The 16596-nt window shown below is 36.1% G+C and overlaps 1 protein-coding gene across 34 annotated transcripts in view; it reads left to right on the top strand.

Moving 5' to 3' along the window:
- The window catches only part of Rbfox2 (RNA binding fox-1 homolog 2), a 267658-nt gene that overhangs the window by 228712 nt on the left and 22350 nt on the right, over window positions 1–16596 (top strand). For 20 of the 34 annotated variants that reach the window (XR_009225382.1, XR_009225384.1, XR_009225383.1 and 17 more), the window contains 5 exons: window positions 2238–2291; window positions 9931–10023; window positions 12780–12840; window positions 16089–16142; window positions 16268–16362. Coding sequence is in view for 31 of the 34 variants with exons in the window: in XM_058574162.1 (XP_058430145.1) it covers window positions 2238–2291; window positions 9931–10023; window positions 12780–12840; window positions 16089–16142; window positions 16268–16362 (357 nt within the window). In the remaining 3 variants the exon portion in view is untranslated. The remainder of the gene's footprint in view (window positions 1–2237; window positions 2292–9930; window positions 10024–12779; window positions 12841–16088; window positions 16143–16267; window positions 16363–16596) is intronic. The other 14 variants (XM_058574172.1, XM_058574166.1, XM_046429228.2 and 11 more) reach the window with 1 other exon arrangement.

The following is a 16596-nucleotide window of genomic DNA, read 5'->3' as shown; positions in this document are numbered from 1 at the left end:
TCTCTTGAGTCAGAAAAACAGTGTCCGTTGAACTGCCTAGGTCAGTTAGGGATTTCTTGAAATGTAGTATGCCCTTCCCATAAGGTTAAAATGAGAAAGAAATTTTTCCTTACAGGGAACACCTGTTGCTTTTTCCCCCCCACATGGTTAATGCCTGTGACTTAGAAAGTCAGTGGCATTGGTGAAGAGCAGAGATTCCATGCACCATTTTATTAGCTCTGTATACCTGACAGCTTATTTTTCTCTTTCCTTGATTTTTCTAATTTTCTGTTCAAAGATGAAACCAGAATCAGGCTTAGATGTCTTCTTCTATAAAACTTGGATTCTTTTTTTTAATTGATTTTATTTTTTTAAATACACGACAGCGGAATGCATCACAATTCTTATTACACATATATACCACAATTTTTCATATCTCTGTATATAAAGTAAGTTGACACCCAATTCATGTCTTCATACATGTACTTTGGATAATGATGTCCATCACATTCCACCATCCTTGCTAATCCCCTGCCTCCTCCCTTTCCCTCTCTCCCCTCTTTAGAATTCATCTATTTAGAATTCATCTATTCCTCTCATGTTTCCCTTCCCTAAAAACTTGGATTCTTAATACATGTTTTTTGATAAAGATAATAGTAATTCAGTCCAGTAGAAAAGCATAATCTCTGTTTTGCTCCCCACCCCCACCCCACACATACACACACACATACACACACATTTTTAAAGGTCTGGCTTGGAATCCAAGTGAAATAAGTTAATGGGACATGAGCCCAGTACTCTAAGGGAAGTGTAAGCCAAAAAGATAACCTGGAGATTCCCTGCACATTCCTTCAATTCAGCCTATCCAAGTACTAACTAAACAGTTCTGTCCCTTAAATCTGCCTCCCCTAGAATAAGGTTGTGCTTTGTGTAACTTTCTAGTAATGGCCAGATAGACTTTGGGTCTTAAGTTCCATTTGGTTTTAGGGTGTTAAGATATTTATATAATTACTAAACAAGAGTTTACCTAAAATATTCTTGATGTTTGTGGCAGAAAAGTTGAAGTGGCAAATAAGTGAAATCATCCTTAATGTCAAAAATGTATGGTGGAATGGCATGTAGCCTATAGGAATGATAACACAGATATATATTTGTTGATTTTGATAGTTGTTCATAGTCTATTGCTAAGTTTAAAGAAATATGTGGAATGTATCTGATACAGTTATTTCTATCTGTGTGCCTGAAAAAAGCCTAGAAGGCCATATACTAAAACACTAATAAGATAGTAGGATTCGTATAATCTTTTTTCAGTTTTCTTGCTTTCTTTTTGTTTATATTTTCTAATTTTTATACAATGAATATGGTTTACTTGTATAAATTTCTTTTTAAAAAGGAGGAGGAAGCCAGGCATGGTGGTGCTTACCTGCAATCCATGCTGAGGGAGGTGGATAGCAAGTCCAAGGCCAGCCTCAGCAACTTAGACCCTGTCTCAAAATAAAAATAAATGAATGAATGAAATGAAATGAAATAAAAAGGACTAGGGATGCAGCTGAGTTAAAGGGCCCATGGGTTCAATCCCAGTACCACAAAAAGTGGGGGGAAACAACCTTCAATAGCTTATCCTACTTAGTGGGATTTACTTTCCTTTTTTTTAGTATTGGGGATTGAACCCAGGGGCACTAAACCACTGAGCCACACGCTCAGCCCTTTTACATCCTTAGTTCTTTTTATTTCATTCATTCATTCATTTATTTTTATTTCGAGACAGGGTCTCACTAGGTTGCTTAGGGCCTGGCCGAGGTGCTGAGGCTGGCTTTGAACTTCCATTCCTCCTGCCACAGCCTTCCAGTCACTGGGATTACAGACATGCACCCAACACGCCCAGGCAGGATTTACTCCTTAAAACTGAGACATTAAAAAATTAGAGGGGTAATTAAAAATCTATATGTGTAGAAGTGCATCAGTAGGGCGTCACTGTAGTGTCTTCACACAGTGGCTGCGCTTAGAAGAAGGGTGGCGCTTAGCGAGGGAGTTGAGGAAGAAGGGACAGGGAGATGCCATCAGCTCAGAGAAAAAAAAAAAAAAAAACAGAGACTGGTATTGAAACCCACCAGTAAATTTAAAAAAAAAAAAAAATGGTTATTGATAAATACCAGTTCAAAGAGGAAGAAAAAAAAACAATTTCTTTCTCAGAAGGAAATAAAACCTGTGGATAAAAGGCTGACTATAAATAAATGTTTTTGCTTTTGTCTCTGCAGCAGTTTGGCAAAATCCTAGATGTAGAAATAATCTTTAACGAGCGTGGCTCTAAGGTAAGCTCTATTTCAATATCAAGTGTGCTCAATATCTTTTTAAATTTTGTTTTATTTTAAACATTAGGTATTCAGAAAGCATGAACCATTTTTCAAGTCTTCATTAAGGTATTTTAAATGCCCACCTTGGGTTAGATTATCTCTAAACATAAGTTGGAAAGGAGAGTGCACTAGAGAGGATAGGATGAGTGAGATGTGGGTCCTTGAGCGGCCTTAGAGTTGACCTAGGTCTTCTTAGTTTAAAGGAAGAGAAAGCCTGAAAAAAATTCTTCTTTAAGAATTAAAATTAAGAATTCCATCAGAACAATTCGGCTTTTTAAATTCCAACTTCAAAATGGCTTATATAGGGCAAGTTTTAATGTTGAGTTATTCATTCCACTTTGATACATTTCACAAAGCTTAAACAGTGAGTAGTGACTTTGGAATTCACTGTGAACCCATCTTTTTTTTCTGTGAGTTATATCCAGATGGGCCAGCTTCAGGACATGGAGTCTCTTCAATTACAAATACAGTGAGTTAGCTTTGTACCTAAGAATGAAAGAAGCAACAGGGTTTAAGTCAGTGTATGTGTTCTTTTCTAAATATGTTCTGCATAAAAACTGAGATGTTCATTAAAATAATTTTCCTATTAGCAGTTTTTAAATTAATTTTTATTTGGTCACCTCTGTTGAATTTTAAAAATAGCTCTTGGCTGTGATTAAATCTCCTAAGAAGGTGATTTGAGAAAAAGCCAAATACAGCCAGGATAAATCAATTACTGTTTACCTCTTCTTCTATTTCCTACTCCAAATTTGACCATGCTTTGGGAATTGATAACATATATACAGTTGTATGTACCTCCTGACCCCATCAGTACTACAATAAATGTATACTCTGTTCTAATGATTATTATTCCCTTCCTTTGAATGTAGCAATGTTAAAAGTGTTTTAATTTGACCATGACAATTATTTGTTAAAGAGGTAATTATACTCTAAGCTTCCAGTTTTCAATTAAAACAAAAAAGAAATTAACGTGTCTATACAGAACTTTCTCCAGCCCTTAACTTGGTAAGTATTTTTTAAAGTGAAATCTATTAACTATCAACCAATAAAACTATGTATGATTGTTATTTACACACAATAGAGTTTTATTTCTTTGTTGTATAGTTTACATTTATATTTTGTGAAGTTTTTAGCAAATAGGTGGGAAAATAACTGTGGTTTGGAGGCAGGAAGCATATGAATGTAAAATAAATATGTGAAGATTATTGACCATACTGTTTATCTGAAGTAATAGTCTAGATATTTTTGTTTTTAAGAGCATGCTTAAAATAGTTTTAACAACTGGAAGCCCAATATAGTTCCAGCAATACTGAGGAACTTGATTAAACACTGAGAGAAATTAATGAGTGCTTTTCTTTTTCTGAACCAAGTTTAATTTTTCACTTCTTTTGTACATTTGGGTTAACCATAAAATTAGAACATGTGCAACTAGCGAAAAGGAGTTTAGGTGATCTTATTGTTTTGATTAAGAATTGCACTGATGGGGTTGTGGCTCAGTGGCAGAGCGCTTGCCTTGCACATGTGAGGCACTGGGTTCAATCCTCAGCACCACATGAAAATAAATAAACAAAACAAAGATATTGTATCCGTGTATAACTAAAAAAATTTTTTTTTAATTGTGCTGACTTTTTTTTCCCCTCTCTCTTTTAACCAAGTGCTTTTCTATACAGAAATTAGCATTATTGAAAGTTTTTTGGAAAAACTAGTTATAAAATAAGTCTGAGATTAGTAGTACTTACATGTAAATCAGTGTTTAATCAAATTGCTACCAAACAAAAAAGCAACTCTTTATCATATCTTATTTTTTGTGAGACTCTCCAGCATTTTAGAATGTAGCCATTTGAAAACTCAGGTAAGCAGAGTGACACTGCCACATCCACCCCTCTTGCTGCCAGTCTTCTACCTCCCCAGCTCTCTGCTCTAGAGCAGAGTAGCTGTTCTTCATGAAATAGCTGCTTCCCTGCTGTCCTTTTCTCCTTTTGATCTTCATGTTCTAGATTTGGCTTCCCCGGATTAAGGAATGGCTGTATATATCCAATACATGCAGATATATATATTTAAATTAATTAATTTACTGAAACAGAATTTAGAAAATGATTTTATAAGTATTTATAGCTTTATTGATTCTCTAAACTTTACCAATCATGACAAAATAGTAACACAAATAAGAAGATAATGCCTCGATAGAGCAGCCACATGTTCTGGTTTATCCAGGCCAGCCCCACTTCACACCTGTTGTCTTAACACATTATTAATAATAATTCCCCCTGTTCCTACAGAATAGCTGTTTGAACCATAAACTATGATGTCACTCTCCTAGTAGATCCTTGGATTAGCAACTTAAAAAGCATTCTTTTAAAATTAAACATGTCCCTTAATGCAAAGTAGAAAGAAAAACATGTAGTTCACTAAAGAGACTGCCAGGGGCTGTTCTCATATACTTTGGTCCAGTCTTTTGTCTCATAAAGAATCTTAAACAGCACCCTAAGTAACGTCATTCAACCCCAGTATTCTTGATCTTGCAGTTCTTTGCTAGAGTCTTTTAATGACTAAGAATTTTTTATTTTTACCTTTCAGAGGTTGATTCCATTGTTGAACCCAAGATTTCCACCCTTCTGCTTACTATCACCCAGCCACCTCACAATTTTGACAATATTTACCAAGTTTACTAAATAAAGAAATGGCAGTTCTTCACCTCTTTACACAGTGTTGATCATTAGGTCCCAACTTAGAGAGCACAGCAACGGTTACTGATATTTCCAGCGAGTTTTGATGAAAATGTTCTCATTGATTCTCTCAGATGGATTTCTGGCCATGAGATCTGGAATTAGATTGGGCTTCAGTTAAGGCTATTAGGATCTCAGACACAAGTAATGTGCTGTAATTTCTTGCCTATTACCCTGGGTTCTGATTTCATGCCAAGGGAAATTAGTTATTTCTTTCAAACTGTGGTTGATACACTGTTTTTGAAGTTGTGCTAAGTAGACCTTTGTGATTTTCAGCAAAATTGACAGGTAATGCTAATGTGAAATGTTTTCCGTTATACTTGAAACTGAATTAACAGTGCATGTTATTTCCAAAGGACTTAGTTTACTTTCCTTTTGTTTCCATTTTATGGGTTTTATTTTTATTTTTATTTTATTTATTTTTTAATTTCTGTGTTCTGGCCATACCCAGGAGATCCGTCTGCTTTTGATTTCTCCCTTAAAAGTTACATGGTAAATTTTCTTTCTCATTCTTCTGAGATGGAAAAATTCAAAGATTATACAAATTAAAAATATGTTTCCAATGCTCATCCTATTGCTTGTTATTTATTGCAGCCTGAGGCCAGACTAAAAAGGTGACAGTTACTCGGCTACTATAATGTCCTTGATGATAAATGGATGTCAAGGCAGGTGATGAAATTGCTGTCCCACTCATTAGAGGTTTTAACCACAGCCATACCCTAATAATCCATTCCTTGATTTCCTTCAGACATCCAGGATCTCTGTAAATCCCTAATGTAACACTGGTGTGTTTAAATCATGAATATAGAATTGTTAACATAGACTTACAGAACTGAGAACTTTAGCAAGAATGTGCAGACCTGCTCACCCAGGTCATGCATTGGGAATGGCGGTCCAACTGAGATGTGCTCTTAAGTCCACGCTGGGTTTCAAAGATGTAGCACAAAAAAAAAGAATGTTAAGGACCTCACAAATAATGTTTTTATATTGTTGCCATACTGAAATGATAATACATTGTACATATTAGGCTAAGTAAATACTCTATTAAAACTAATTTCTCCAGCTTATATTATTTGTATGTCACTTTAAGAAAATTTAAAATTATATGTGTCAGTACTTGTATAGACAAATGTGCCAACATCTTTTTGTATTATTATTAAAAAAGTTTACTTTTTATTTATTGGTTTTTATTAGTGAGAGTTTGGATGAAAATTCTTCATTTCCTTCCATATCTGAAATAGTTACTCTTGTCAAGAGTCTGAGATTAAATCTATTTGTTACAGATTATTTAACCTATTTGTTATATACCTGTGCAGATTGGTTTTTAACGTTTCAATGTTTGATATGTTGTGTGACTATTTGAAGCTGTTTAAGAAAAATGTGTTAGAAAAAAAATGTGTTAGTTTTAGACATTATTTTATAACTTATCTTCTAAAGCAAGAGATTAGAATGACCAAACTTAATGTCAATTAGATTTCTAAGAATGAAGGCATGCAAAGACACAATTTCATGTAAGCAGACTTACTTACATGAGTAACTCCCCCTCACTCTTGGTTCTGGGAATAGAACCCAGCATGCTAGGCAAGCACTCTACCACTGAGCCACAAGCCCAGCCCTCTGTGAATAACTTTATGCTTGGATAAACTATGATTGTCCTTAGCATAGTTCCTGGCACCTCTTCTAAAATGCTAAATTTTAAAGTTTCAACATGAAAAAAAGTGTTTAAGAACAATAATCTAAAAATGCTAGTTAAACCTCTCACATTCCTGGTGTTGGATTTTAATTTTCAGTGGTATGCATCAATTCCTATGTTTCTGAACAAATTGTCACAGATTTTGTGGCTGAAAGCCACACATTTATTATCTTAACAGTTCTGGAGGTCAGAAGTCTGGAGCAGGTCTTGCTAGTCTGAAATCAAGATGTGGCATTCCTCAGGGTGATGTGTCCTTGCCTTTTTGAGCTCAGGAGGATCCCATTTTCCTTGGGCTGGAGCCTCCTTGTGTGTCTGAGGCTAACCGAGGGCAGTCAAGTCTCTCTAGGCTGCTACAATCCAAGTCTGAGTCTCCTGCTTTCTGTTTTCATTGATGAGTACCTGGGGATTTACACTGGGCCTATCGGGATCATCCAGAGTAATCTTCCTATCTCAAGATCATTAATCTAATCACATTGATGAAAATCCCTTTCAACAAGTAAGGGGATATATTTTCCAGTTTCAGGGATTAGAACATGGATAACTTTGGGGGCCATTATTCTGCCTACCACAGGGTTTATTTCTCTTCAAAAGAAAGAAAGACATCCTTTTACTTCTGTGTTTCATGTCAGAAAATTCCAGAGCATCACCCAGACCTTCTCCCTCCTGTCACCCAAGGAAAAGATAGCTGCAAAGATTGCGTTATGTCTTTGGTGTCTTGATTAACATCTCTTTTGGTGTATAAGCACCATTCTTTATAAAACACTTTTAAAAACATTTGAAAAGGCAATTTGGTTCCTGAATAAAATAATTATTGAGAAAACCTTATATAAACAGACATTAATGTTAAAGTTGGTCATTTGCTGACCAGATATCATCCTCCATTCTTTCGGGTGCAATTACTGTGTCACTGATGTTCCTTTCATCAACACATTCCAGAAAGGAAGATTATAGAAGACATTCCACGATTAGATTAGGTGGGTGGGAGGGGTGTTTTCAGACCAATGTAACTTAGTAAATAGAATTTTGCATTTAGATTTGCAAAGCTTAATTTCTGATTTCCTCACAATAGCTGTATATTCTTGGGTACTTCATCTCATTTTGACTCAGCTTCTTTACCTTCAAAATGAAGTATGTATGGTCTTTATGTGTGTATATGATATATGTAGACAATTACAATGTTAAACACGTAGGTGTTAGTCTCCACATAAACTCATAGTAACTTACCTATTTGTAATTTATTAATTTAACTCAAGTATTAACTTTTATGACTGCAAGAATGAGTTGGAATACAAATTATAATGCTTTCTGAGTGTAATATAAAAAATACATCCCCATCCATGACCTTTCTTAAAGGGCTTACCTTCCCTACTAAAGGGTTCTCTGGGATTGGAGAGCTGGGGGGCTTTTTTTTATCAGCAGATGCTAATGTAGGTGACCACTGGGACCTTAAATACTAACTTGCCCTTGAATATATAAGGCTATAACACATGTTTCTCAAAATTTTGTTTCTGAAAATATGTTCTCACTGGTATTTCCAACAAATTTATATAAACATAATAACATTTAGAATACTTAGTAGACAGATCTTTCAAAATGGAGTTGCTTCTGTAAAATCATTTTTTAAGTATATTTTTAATTGTTGATAAACATTTATTTATTTATTTGCGGTGCTGAGAATCAGACCCAGTGCCTCACACATGCCAGGCAAGTGCACTGTCGCTAAACCACAGCCCTAGCCCCTGTAAAATCATTTTTTAAAGATGCAACACATACTGTTTACCACCTTAGTGAAGACCGTGTTTCGTGTATAAAGGAATGCTCAGCAAGGCAGAACCTCAGTAAAACTAAAGGGCTTTCAGTTATCCCACAATGGAATATTAAAAAAAAAAAAAGAGGACACTGAAGCTATTGGAATGATACTTTCCAGAAAAATCCTACTGATTTTCTACTCTACACATGTAAATAACTTGAGAGATTATTTGGAAAATTGTATTTGCAGAATGGAAAGATGAGGACAAAACACCTAGAGTTAAAGGTGATGTGATGCTGGCTTAGTCGTCATGCAGGCGTCTAGCAGATCCTGTTGGTGTTGAAATGAAGAGCACAATGGTGTGCACAGAGGAGAGGGCTTTTCTCCCTGTTCTCCTGATTTGTCTACCTCACTAAGTAAGGGTGTGCTCCTATTTTGTAGCATCTCAAGGGACAAATAAGTTAATCCTAAACTCATAGCAGCAGTCATGTTGTTGTCTTAGGTTGTTCTTTTCCTACTGAGTGTAATTGAATATTGAATATTCTGAATATAACATATCTCATGTTACTAATGAGATCTCATTCCCATTGACTATTTCTTTTTTCTCTACATGTGGAAAATTTCTAATATGCTTAATAACAGGTATAGATATCAACAGATGTATTATTTAGGCAAATTTGTGTTAGCAACTTTCTGAAATTCAACTGGATATAGTTTTATATAAAGTGCCTATTCAACCATTTAAAATTGGCAATGAAGAAAAATTATAATTGACCATTGCTTAGTGATATTTTCATTTGCTGAGAAGAGCATGAGTACTCTCCTTTTCTGCACCTAATATCTATAAAATTCTACCTCAAGACTCTATCTTAAATTATTCTGTTCCCAAAGGCATTCATAGTGATATAAGTAACAGGCAGTATGGGGCTTAGACACTTAGACCTCCTAAAAAATCTCATACAATGATTAATCTTGAATGTCAGATTTCGTATAGCCGTTACTGGAGAATGATGGATTTGGGATATTAGAGAATCAATTTAATTTTTTTTAATACACAGGGGACATATACACTAGCAGCATGAGTTGAGGGAGAAAGGTAGAACATTAAAAAATGTTCAGATTCTTGGTTGAATTGCATGACCCGAGTAACTCTATACCTTAATTTTGGTCTGGCCTCATATGCTTTATATTTTATTATTATTAATGTTAATTAAATTACCATTGTTATTGTAGTTATTTATTCTTTTATTGGGTTTAATTTCTCTTTACAAAATATGCATGGACCAAAAAAAATGTGACTCTGGGAGAGTATTGCTGAGTTGTTGCTGATGTCAGTTTCATACTGTGATATTTTTTCTCTGTTTACCACCAGATCAGTATTTCAATATAACGATGTGCATGTTTTCCCCCTTCTCCCGCTGCATGCAGGGATTCGGGTTCGTAACTTTCGAGAATAGTGCTGATGCAGACAGGGCCAGGGAGAAATTACACGGCACCGTGGTAGAGGGCCGTAAAATCGAGGTGCATGTCTTCAATAATTCAATTTCTGGTTTCTATTTTTACTTCTCTCTTTTTGTATTGCCTCACTTATTTCACATTTGTAACCCTGTCTTGTTTGTTGTGTGTGTGTGTGTGTGTGTGTGCGCGCGCACGCGCGCGCATATGCCCACGTATATGTGTGTTTTCTGTGCTCTTCACCTCCTGCACTAAAATGTATAAAAATAACACTTTCTGTCTGCCTCTGCCACCCCCACTTTTTTTTTTTTTTTTTTTTGGTTGTTTGGGGTTTTGCTTTTGATGTGTGTGTGTGGGTGTGGGTGTGGGTGTGTGTGTTTCACTTTTTTTTTTTCTTTCTCCAAAATGTTCATCTTTCTGCTCTCTCTTTTTTTTTTTTTTTTTTTTTTTCCTTTGCTTCAGTTTGCAGTACTCCACAATCAGGCCTAAACAAACTAACTTTAAAGATATCTAAGAATATCCAATTTATAATTGGGGTCTGTGATGAATCAAGGGGCCAGCCAATATCTTTTTTTCTCTTGGGAGGCCAGTTTGCCTCCATGTGTGTGCAATTAGCACAGAATAGAAGATTTTAGAGGCTGTGGGGAGGGAGGAGAGAACCCAAAACTCATGTAGTTTTAAATATATTTAATGCCAAGAATTTCAACCGTTGATTCTTACGTTTTGCGAATAACATCCTCAAAGGAGGGTTTGCAGGCTGGCTGACGCACTGTGGTTGGCTTGCATCAGCCACCAGGCTCCCCAGCCCTTCATTATAACGCATTGAAGGTTAACTGGCTCCTTTCCCCTTTCCCAATTTTTAAAGTATTAAATATAAAAGCCACCATTTGAGTAAGATGTCTGCATATTTGCTTTTTTCCCCCCTTTCCAATGGTTTAGCATTTAGGGCCCTTCACTTGACTCACTCTTTCCATGGTAACTATACACAATGCTGGCGATGGTGCCCGTTGGCGGTAAGTGAAACAAGCACTAGAGAAGAAGCTTTTAAAAATGTAATTACAAAACAATTAAGAAATAAAAAGTCCATCTGCCATCTCACATTAACACTACAAAATGTGATTTGACTTGTTCCCCTTCCTTTCCTTTCCCCCTTTTATTTTCACTGCTGTTGAGTAATGCCGCCTGGACTTTGGATGTACATATTGTTTTGTAGCTGTCTGAGCTGTTTGGTTACTGACTTCATGGTGATTTTTCCCCTTGCACATCTTACTCAGAGTCACTGAACTCCAGTTTGGCTGGTTTTATTAATGCACTTCCTGCCCCTACTTCCTTTCTACTTTTCCTCTTTCCCAAACCACTGTTTGGGGCTCTGACTGTGTAACTCTTTCTTTGCCCTTGACTGCTCTTTTCCTTCCTGGGACACCCTTCCTGACTTTCTCTTTTCTTTTTCCCTACCTCATTGTTCTCTTTACCCAAATTCTCCTTAATTCTTCCTACCCCTCCCTTCTCTGCTCCACGGAGCTCTTGATTCTTTTGCTGACTGGTAGTTTCTGACTGGTTGTAGCGACTTTTCATCTCAGTGCTTGGTTGCATTCCGCTCTGGCAGCTGGTGCAAGCTCCTGCTCATTTAACCCAGCTCTGCCTTTCCTCCCTTCTTCCCTAGACTGATTTTTTTTCTTTCTTTCTATTATTTGTGTGTGTGTGTGTTAACTGCATGCACTCAGTCTCATCATTGTTGTTTCCCATTCTTTCTTTGTAAATGTGAAATGTTTCTATTATCTGGGGGTCAAACTAGAGTAACTGCAGTTGGATTACTGTACAAATCAAATGACACGTTAGGATTTTTTAAAATTCCAGTTCTACCTAAAATTGGCCTTTTTGTAACACAAATTTAACACAATGTACAGTCCGCAGACAAAATAAGACATGCTTACATTTATAATTCCTATTAAAATTGGCATGACCTGACAGTCATTTAATCAAGTTCTGTGGTGAGGCTTGACCCTCCTTGCAAGAGCTTTCAGGTTGATCCTGACCCGGGTCTCTTGCACCTAAGTTCATTCATCTCTCCAGCAGCACCATCCTTGTGACATCTACTTGTCTTGGCACTAAGAGTGCTTCATTGAAATGATACAGTTCTGTAATGAGGATAGAGGGTACCATAAAAGAAAAGCAGTGAACACTTTATTTTCACAATTCTTGAAAGTGCCAACTTTAAAGGCCTTCTGAAAACTTCATTCTTAAATGAATAGACCATGTAGTCTAGAAAATTCAGATGGCCCTGAAGGCTGCCCACATGGGCATTTAAGTTCCTATATTTTTTTACTACCTTCTGACAGTAAAATCTTAAACAAACATCAAAAAATGCAGAACGTTAAGACAAGTGAAATCAATAGATCCAGTTTATAATCTCCCTATAAATCTACTTCATGAATCAGGTGGCAAGCCTCCATTTTATTAATCAACTTCAGAGTTCATTTGTACATATAGTTGTTCCCTGTTTTTTCCCATGTTTTCCTTAATGGAGAAACTTCTGTTTAAGGATCTCCCAAGAATTTAAAATGTATTTTTTCTTTGGAGTACTGGTATAGTAACCTCAGTTTTCCACGTGGAGACTAAGAAACTGCATTTTACTCTTGTTAGCCTCATTTAATAAGCACTTATTAAAATTCTATATATTATATGACTATATTATTCATCTAAATTAATGCTATCAAGTTTATTTACATTTTGAATTAAGTACTGTGTTATTGGATGAGCAATTTCAAATTCCCTAATGTGGGCCCTTCCTCCCTGCCCCTTCTTTCTGCTTGCATTTTTAGGTGAATAATGCTACAGCACGTGTAATGACTAATAAGAAAATGGTCACACCATATGCAAATGGTAAGAAACTAAAAATTATTTTTTGAAGGATGTTGTTTATTTTTGCATGAATATATGAACTTTTTAATAATCCTATATTTTAGTCTTAAGACAGTGCATTTAACTTACATTAATCTTTACACATTAACTTTTTCCTTAGAATTAGCTAAGCTTTTGGTTTATTAAGGTGTTTTCTTCTCAGTAATGTTCATCTTGTAAAAACATGCCATTTGCGATTGCCTGTCAACTCAGTTGAGGTTCCCTGAAGCACCCTCTTTCAGCCACTGTAGTTCTCTGTGATATGTTAGACTTGTCAATAAAGCCCCGAAGCCCTCAGATGCTTTCTCCTTAGATGATCTTGAGTGGGGTAAGCTGAAAGGATAGTGTATTTAATCACTTGTATTTCTAGACTCCTGCTTCCCTAGGGCCTAGCAGTAACCGCCCTAGTTAGGGAGATGTGCCATTTTCTATCCCATGATTACAAGCTATATAGTAAACTTATAAATATTTCTCATTGAGAAGGAAATTTTCTATGAATAATTATTCTAATAAAAACAAAAGTTTCATGTCAGTTGTCAAATTTAATCTAGATTCCTGTTCTCTAAATGGGATGCAATATAATTTTAATCTATAATACTACACAGTATTGCAAACTGTCCTACAGAGTCAGATTGGGGGACAATAAAGGTAAAATCAAATGGGTTGGCTCCTGGATCCTGAGGTCTACAGTTCTGCTTTTTCATTTTTCTGGTGTTACGTGGGGTCAAACCCAGGACCTCATGTGTACCAAGCAGGCATCTAACCACTGAGCTGTCCTCCAGTCCTCCAGCTCTGCTTTGATCTAAGAGATTACTCATTCTCTGTTGTATTTTTTTATATATATTATGTTGATAAAAGGGAAGGTTTTTGCTGGTTTTTAAGAAAGTTGGAGCCTCATGTTCTAGAGCATGACCTTAGGTGCTAGTAAAACCTTAAGTCAGGTAGAAATATTAATATTGACTATATATATATCCCCTACAGTCTTTACTAGATATATCGAACCCAGTTTTTTTACAACAAATACAAATTTATCCACATAATTTCCATTTTCTTTACCCATTTATCAGTGGCATCATCCGAGGCATATCACTGCCTCCCACTTAACCTCTAGTTTTCTTATTTTTATGGTTATTACAAAAACAGGTTTGTGCAATTTTGGTAAAAAACCCAACATAAGCAAAATAGGAAAGAGAGGCAGAGCATGTCAAATTTTCTTTAGATCCAGAGAAAATGATGTGACAGAAAATAGCCCCTCATGGAATTTGAGAAGACAGAAATTTTACTTCTGAATTTGCCTCTACATATCACTCTATGACAATGGGTCAGTTTCTTAACCTGATTCTATTTTTATATCTATATATTGGCATCCACAGAATTTTAGAAGATGCTTTAGAAAACACCAAAAGCCAATTCTCTAAGCTTATTATTTAGGAAATAAGGCCAGACAAGTAGAGTACTTACCCAAGGTCACATGTGGTACTTATATTCCTATTTGGATTTTGTGAAGGTCACATGTCTTCTGTGAAAATACACTGTAAATTGTACAAAACTAAACATACCTAAAGTATTATTAGCAACATATCAACCTCCACCCATTTTATGGACATAAAGGAAATCTCAGGAAATAGTGTCACTAGTAGGAAAGAAAATTTCATCCTTTAGATGTTATTCTAATTTAATATTCAAGCCTAAGTTCAAGAAAACTTCTGCTTAAGGCCCTAAGAAGAGTGTGCTGAGTGAATTCTCAAGGAGCATTTTCACTTGTGTTGGTTTGAATTACTTAATTTGTGCAGAAACATTTGCTCAGTGGCTGTGCAACTTATAAACTTTGACAGTGCAGATCATACATGCTCTTAAAATTCAAGTAGCATTTGAATCTGGGTTTCACCCAGATTTCACAAGGACTCATGGGGCTATCATTATAGCACACAAATCAGCACCTTCATCAGAATGGGAGGCTGGAGTGATTGAGAAGTAGTGGATTTTCTCTTTACTTATAGTTTTGCTTATAGCTGTTAAGATCTGTTAAGGTCAGGGGCTGGGGTTGTGTTTCAGCAGTAGAGTACTTGCCTGGCATGTGTGAGGCACTGGGTTCAATTCTTAGCATCTCATATAACTGAATAAAATAAAAGTCTATCAACAACTAAAAAAAATAGATTCAAAAAATGTTTAATAAAAAGATCTGTTAAGATCATTAGAATTGACGTTTTATCCTCTTCATTCATATATGTTAAGGGTAGCAGTGGCACAGTGCTAGGAAAGAAATTAATAGAAGAGCCAGCCTTTCAGAAAAATAATAGGATATCTTTGCTTATCAAGTACAAAATTCAATAAATCTTTATTAAGGTTTTCACATGGAATGTACTCATTCACTGTCAGTGGGCAGTAATATCATTTTATGTTTTTAGCCCTTGCTATGTTCTTGTAAATGTAAAAGGGGCAAAAGAAATAAAATTGACATGAAACAATATTCTTTGGAAACACAACATTTATAAATGTTGAAGCTCACAGTCAGTAGCAGTCTGGTGGTGTTCTTGGTGTGATTAACTTAAATATGTTCATTATAAATAAAGACCTCAGAAGCCACACAGAGAATTTGGGAATGTACCTTGAATTTTATTATTTCATGACTTTCCTCTTTTGCTTAGCGAACTCCAGTAAAATCCCAACAGTGAATCCTGATGAAAGGGAATTTCAGTTTCCTCAGAAAACCAGTATGGTATAATTGAACATGGGATCAAAAATCCAAGTCAAATTTGAATTCACTCAGAGGATACCTTTATAAAGAGCCATAGTAGTAAACAGTGTTAAAGAATGCACATCACCAAGTAGTGCAGAATAGCTCATGTTCTGCCTTCTTTCCTTTTCCTAAACTAAGAGTAGGTCGCCCAGGTGGTGCTGTGAAAGCACCCACCAAAACCCAGAGGTTATTTCTCCCCCTTTATCCTCTCTCCCTTTTCATCTCCCTCCCTCCTTCCTAATTTCTTTCTCTTCCTCTCTCTCCCCGATGCCCTGCCTCCATCCCTGCAACCCCTCATTATCCCTTTAGCTGTGCTAGTCCTGCTTAAAGAGTACCACCCTGCTCTCAGGTAGACCCAGAGGTGGCTAGGTTCTGAAGGAGTTAATTATAGGCACAAATGAGCCCAGAGACGTCCAAAGCCAACTGACATGAATTAATCACTCCTTTTCCTCACGTAGCTTAAAGCTCACTGCTCTTTTTTTCATTTCAGGTTGGAAATTAAGCCCAGTAGTTGGAGCTGTGTACGGCCCTGAGTTATATGCAGGTAGAATTGACATTATAATATTTCCTCGTGTGCTATTTAACTGTAGCAACATCTGTGGATTTTCAATGTGCTGTTCCTTTGTAATCTTCTTGCTTTTTAAAAAAAATTCTTTTAAATGCCATCAGCATCCAGCTTTCAAGCAGATGTGTCCCTCGGCAATGATGCAGCAGTGCCCCTGTCAGGAAGAGGGGGTATCAACACTTACATTCCTTTAATCAGTAAGTAGCCTATGTTGGCCTGGCATGATTGTAACTGTTGTGACTGAACAGTGATGTGCTTGTTTGGTTTGTTTATTTTGTTTTGTTTATCCTACTATAATACACAACTGAAAGAGAAGCGTTCTCAAGAGGGGTAATAAGTACAATCACAATGCCCTGTTCTGTTCAACGTATGCTGGAATCTTCCTGACCACATATTAAGATTTCCACAAAACAAAAACAGCTGAATAAGGTAG

This window comes from Marmota monax, unplaced genomic scaffold, assembly GCF_021218885.2.
Source record: "Marmota monax isolate L192 unplaced genomic scaffold, Marmota_monax_Labrador192_F-V1.1 WCK01_AAM20220418_F8-fsc00051, whole genome shotgun sequence".
In the NCBI taxonomy this organism is placed as follows: Eukaryota; Metazoa; Chordata; class Mammalia; order Rodentia; family Sciuridae; genus Marmota; species Marmota monax.
The sequence above is the reverse complement of the archived record's forward strand: the minus strand, read 5'-3'. Positions and strand labels throughout refer to the sequence as shown.